Source organism: Galeopterus variegatus, unplaced genomic scaffold, assembly GCF_000696425.1.
Source record: "Galeopterus variegatus unplaced genomic scaffold, G_variegatus-3.0.2 Scaffold4615, whole genome shotgun sequence".
Taxonomy (NCBI): domain Eukaryota; kingdom Metazoa; phylum Chordata; class Mammalia; order Dermoptera; family Cynocephalidae; genus Galeopterus; species Galeopterus variegatus.
In genome coordinates, this window is record NW_007730726.1 from 157,172 (window position 1) to 162,518 (window position 5,347).

General features: G+C 41.6%; 1 protein-coding gene across 4 annotated transcripts in view; it reads right to left on the reverse strand.

The window, feature by feature from the left end:
• FBXO25 (F-box protein 25) overlaps positions 1–5,347 on the reverse strand; it is a 90,689-nt gene that overhangs the window by 6,068 nt on the left and 79,274 nt on the right. For 2 of the 4 annotated variants that reach the window (XM_008587987.1, XM_008587990.1), the window contains 2 exons: positions 5,076–5,258; positions 876–1,019 (listed from right to left, as the gene is read on the reverse strand). In XM_008587987.1, the coding sequence (XP_008586209.1) occupies positions 876–1,019; positions 5,076–5,258 (327 nt within the window). The remainder of the gene's footprint in view (positions 1–875; positions 1,020–5,075; positions 5,259–5,347) is intronic. The other 2 variants (XM_008587989.1, XM_008587988.1) reach the window with 1 other exon arrangement.

The window sequence follows — 5,347 nt, forward strand, 5'->3', positions numbered from 1 at the left end:
CCAGGGTGAAACAATATTAACATGTTAAGAAAATACATTGTACCAAAGAAGAGATATATAATGGTTACCTCTGATTGTGGAAAAAACACTGTTATCAGAGACAGTCTGGATACAGAGAAATAAAACAAATAACAGGAAGTAGCAGGATGAAAGATTCCTAATCTTTGGATACTGAAATTGCTGAAGAAAATATTTCTATGTTTTTCACTAAAGGTCTAGACTTGCAGATATGTTAAGTTTTGATCAAATAAATGAGAAAAGCTCAGGTTGTATGTGACTTTACAGACCCCCCTTTGCTCTAATAACTTGGCTTTGAGAAATGAATCCTGAGACTAGTCCTGATCACTTGTGCACACTGTTGAGGACTCTGCAAAACAGCAACACAAAAGGGAGAGCCTGGTCATCAAAGCTGTAGGCTGAGAACTGAGTTTGGGGAAACAAGGAAGGAGATTTCTTCTTCAGGTTTATAAAAAGGGTGGAAATTGTAAGCCCCTTTGTCCTCAGGTTGGGTTGGCTGGGACATTTCCTGAGGGTCGTGACCTGCCCGTGACTGGATGCTCTAACCTCACCTGCTCCCTGGAACACGCCTCCCACAGGCCAACATCTACCAAAGGGGAGAAGCAGTCATCCACAGGGAAAAAAAGGTGGCAATATTTCATTTTCAATATTTCAGATTCAAACCACAAGTTGTACATTTTACTTTTATGAACACACCTGTTCCCCTACCCCAATATTTGGTGAAACATACTTTCTTAATTTTCTTATCACAAATAGTGTTTTCCATTTTTTTCTACCTTTAAACTTAAAATATATATAAATAGTTTGTTTCACCAAATTTCAATCCTCAAATTCCAAGAGTATATTTAAGTTATTACCTTCCAAAAGAGAATGCTGCAGTGCCGACAAAAATGTAAAGTGTCTCCATACTGTTCTTTAGTTGGGTAATATTTCTGAAGTGCAAAATACATCAACTTCCATTCGATATGACCTTTTTCTGAAAGGATCAAATGTCTACAAAACTAAACATAAAAAAATTCTGTTCAGAATCAGAAGATATTTTAAAGCATAATATTAGGGGCAAAACTATTTTTTAAAGGCAGTGTAGTCCATGAAACATTTAATTATTTGACATTAAACTCACCTGGATAAATCATAAAGAATTAAATAAATCATGGTATGTCTGTATAATGGAATACTAAGCAGCTGTTAAACACTTTTAAATATTCTGATATATCATGGACATCATTCCAGATCAATCAGTTGAAATAAGTTACATACATCATATATATATGATAAGGGACCTGTACCTAGAATAAATAAAGAACACATACAAGTCAATAATAAAAAAGACAACCCAATTTAAAAATGGGTAAAGGACTTGAAAAGATCTTTCTCCAAAGAAGATATACAAATGGCCAATAACCTCATGAAAAGATGCTCAACAACCTGGTCACCAGGGAAATGGAATAAGATACCTCTTCAAACCCACTAGGCTGTAATCAAAACATCAGAAATAACAAGTGTTGTGGAGGATGTGGAGAATTGGGAACCCTCAAGCACTGCTGGGGGAATGTAAAACGGTATAGTCACTTTGGAAAAACAGTTTGGCAGTCCCGCAAAAATGTAATCAAAACATCAGAAATAACAAGTGTTGTGGAGGATGTGGAGAATTGGGAACCCTCAAACACTGCTGGGGGAATGTAAAACGGTATAGTCACTTTGGAAAAACAGTTTGGCAGTCCCGCAAAAAGTTAAACATGGAATTACCATATGACCCAGCAATTCTACTCCTAGGTATAAGACCCAAGAGAAATGAAAACACATGTCCACACACCAACTTGTACATGAATGTTCATAGCAGCATTCCTTGGAAAAGCTGCAAGGTGAAAGCAAATCAAATGTTTACCAACTGATGCATGGATAAACAAAATGTGGTAAATACACAGAAAGGAATATTATTCAGCCTTAACAAGGAATGAAGTTCTGATTCATGCTACAACACAGAGCCTTATGGACATGAAGCCAGACACAAAAGGACAAATACTTCATATTCCACTTATATCAAATGTCCAGAACAGGTAAATCCATAGAGACAGAAAATAGGTTAGGGGTTGCCTGGGGCTGGAAGAGAGGATGGGAGTGACTGCTGAACGGTAAGAGGCTTCTTTCTGAGGTGACGACAGTGTCCTAAAATCGATTGTAGTGATGGCTGCACAAAGTGGATGGCATCTTAATAAAGGTGTTACCAAAAAACAATGTTAGAGTGATATGCTTTCGATTATGGGAAAATAACAGTGCATAGCTATGTTTGCTTATGTATAAAGCCTGAAACAAAATGCATGGGCTAAAGGATTAACAGGGTTATCCTTGGGGTGGGAAGGCCTTTCCCTTGTTGGTTTGTAAAACACTGTACTAGTCTTTAAGACTGTTGTTGCAATGAGCATATTTGACTTTTTATAACTAAAAGTAATCACTTGTATAACATACTCATACTTTCTCATGGCTTTTGAGAACTTTACAAATTATAATTAAGTCAATGAGGAAATCTTGTTTCTAATAAAATTTGAAAAGAGAATAGCTCGAAAAATGAAGAGATGTAGTTACAGGCCTGGTTATATCAATTCCTGTATCCTCGGAGCACTGTTAAAACATTAGTTCCTAGAAAGAACAACTACTTGTCTCACTTCTACTTCACATCAATCCTTTGCTACACCCACGTTCACACGAAGAATTCTCCCATTCCCTTCATCGTTTTTCTCCTAAATAGTCATCTGTGACTTTCCTGAACTCAAATCCAACATCCATATCAGATGCTCAAGTCAACTTTTCCTTCTAACAATGTTTTAGACTAATTTTATTAATCCAGTCTTCACAACCCACTCAGTTTTCACTTTGAGGATGCTTCCTAACCAGTGCTGTTTTCATAAAAGTGATTTCTAATATGCTTGTCTTTTTTCAGTCTTACTGTTAGTTACTGGGCCCTGAAGAAAAGATAATTATTTCTCTGATGCTGTGTTTTTATAATTCAGTCAAGAAAATGTGTACAAACAAGATATGCACCTGTAGGTGCTAATACTGGTTTTAACGTAACCATTCTGGTAGGGCATTAAATATTGGCACAGAACAGACTTTTAACTTCTTTAATGTCATTCCTTTAAGGAATTGCAAGGCCTCACAAATGGTCGACAGATATCCTTAAAATGTGTTTAGGGTCTGGATGTATAAATACTGTCAGGCACTCTCACCAACACCTCTGGTAAACAGCTCAGACTTGAATGTAGGGAGGAGGTGAGGACACCCGGCCACCTGCTGCATGTCAGCATCTAGGGCAAGCCATGAGATGCGGGGGCCCTTACCACATGCACCTACCTTAATCCTCTTTTCCTAGGTTCTAAACCCTCCCTCCAAAAAGTTATTCACTCCTCCCTGTCCCCCATTTCCAATGCTGACTAAGAATTTTATCCACTTTCTTTCCAGCTCAAATGAATATCTGGATCCTTTTGCTTCTTGCCCAACAAGTCCACCTACAACAATTTCCCTGAGGTCACCCATGGGCTCTATAAAGCTAAATTAAGTGGGCTCTTTTTTGTCCTCCTTCTTGACCTCTCTGTCCAGGTTGCTCGCCTTGGGCTTCAGTGTCTGCTTCTCTCTGAGCTCTCTTGGGCACCTCTACTCTGTGTTCTCCGCAGTTTCCCTGTCATTCAGCTCCTCAAGGCTCTGCTTCCATCCTCTCTTGATAAGTCTGTCCAGGCCCTGCCTTTGCTGACCACTCTCATGTGAACCTCCCACTCAGACCTCTGCTGGGAAGATCCACCCCCAACTCAGCCTGTCAGGGTCATCTCCTCATCTTCTCTGTTGCCCTGGGCCTTCCCCTGGACAGTCTCTTCATGGGTCTCCCTGCATACACTCTAGTCTATTCCTCAAACAAGAAGACAGGAGCTTCTGAAAGTTGCAACATGTTGCAAATGCTTTGCTGGCTCTTCTGCAGGGTCATCTCCTCATCTTCTCTGTTGCCCTGGGCCTTCCCCTGGACAGTCTCTTCATGGGTGTCCCTGCATACACTCTAGTCTATTCCTCAAACAAGAAGACAGGAGCTTCTGAAAGTTGCAACATGTTGCAAATGCTTTGCTGGCTCTTCTGCGCTGGCTGGGTAATGATGATTTGGCATGGCCCAGCCTCTACCTCACCCCCTCGCCCTTCACCTCCTCACATACACATCACCCTCCTAAGGGCCTTCTCCCTCTGCAGGGCCTGCTCATGGCCGAGGTGACTGTGACCCAAGGAACACCCTGACCTCTTCCCTGTGCTCCCAGGGTCAGCAGCACTTGCCCGTGAAAAGTGCACAATTCCATCCCTCCTCTTCAGTGCTCCCCACACTGCTGAGCTGTGTAAGCATCTCCCTGTAGGCAGCTGCTCTCCCTGATGCACCCCTCACCCTGGCACAGAGCAGCTCCCCCCACATATCTGTGTGATGAATGGGGGACACCTGAATCCTGCAAAGGTTAGAAATGGTGACAGCAGGACTTCCCCTTGGGTGAGGGTAAGCAGACCTCCTGGAAAGAGCATGAGTGACACTTAAATGAGTTTGTGCTGCTCCCACCATGACTGAAGGCAGTGAGCAACACATGAGGAGGAGATGCTCTGTGGATGCTTGGGGGTGTCTGCTAAGTGATGGCAGAAAACGGCAGCTCATGGAGGTCGTGCAACCTTTCAAGGACACACAGCTTGGTAAAGGGCAAAACTGGAATCTGGTTCATCAAAATAAAGAGGAAGAGAAAAAGCCAGCGACTATGGTAAACCTTGTGATCAACAGATGTGATGAAAGAACTCAGCTCTCACTTTGCTGTTTGGTTTTGGGTTATTTTTTAGAATCACGATTCTTTTTGAATATGAAAAATAAATCTTACAATCTATAGAAGAGAAGCCATAAGAATTTCAATAAATTGTCATTGTTCCTGATTCTTTAAAAATGGGAACATCCAGCCATTCTCCCCACGTGAGTTCATGGACTGTGATTGCTGGGTGGAATCTACTACACACGTGACTCCAAGCGGACACCACTGCACCACACTCACCTGCTTTTCGGCAAAATGGTACTGGCACAGTTTCTTCCACAACTGTCTGTCTTCACTGAGCATGTACAGCGTGGGGGTCACTTGGCCTAAAGTTATGATGTCCCATCCGTCTGAGAACCGGTACAAGATGTTGTTCAGCATGTGCAAAGGAAGGTCGCTGAGAGTGAGGCCACTATTCACCTGCTGAAAGGAAAACACCGGTGACATTTCGATGAGAAGACAATGAACAGCATTTTTCCGTTTTTTCAATGGTCAAGCTTGAATAAATACTT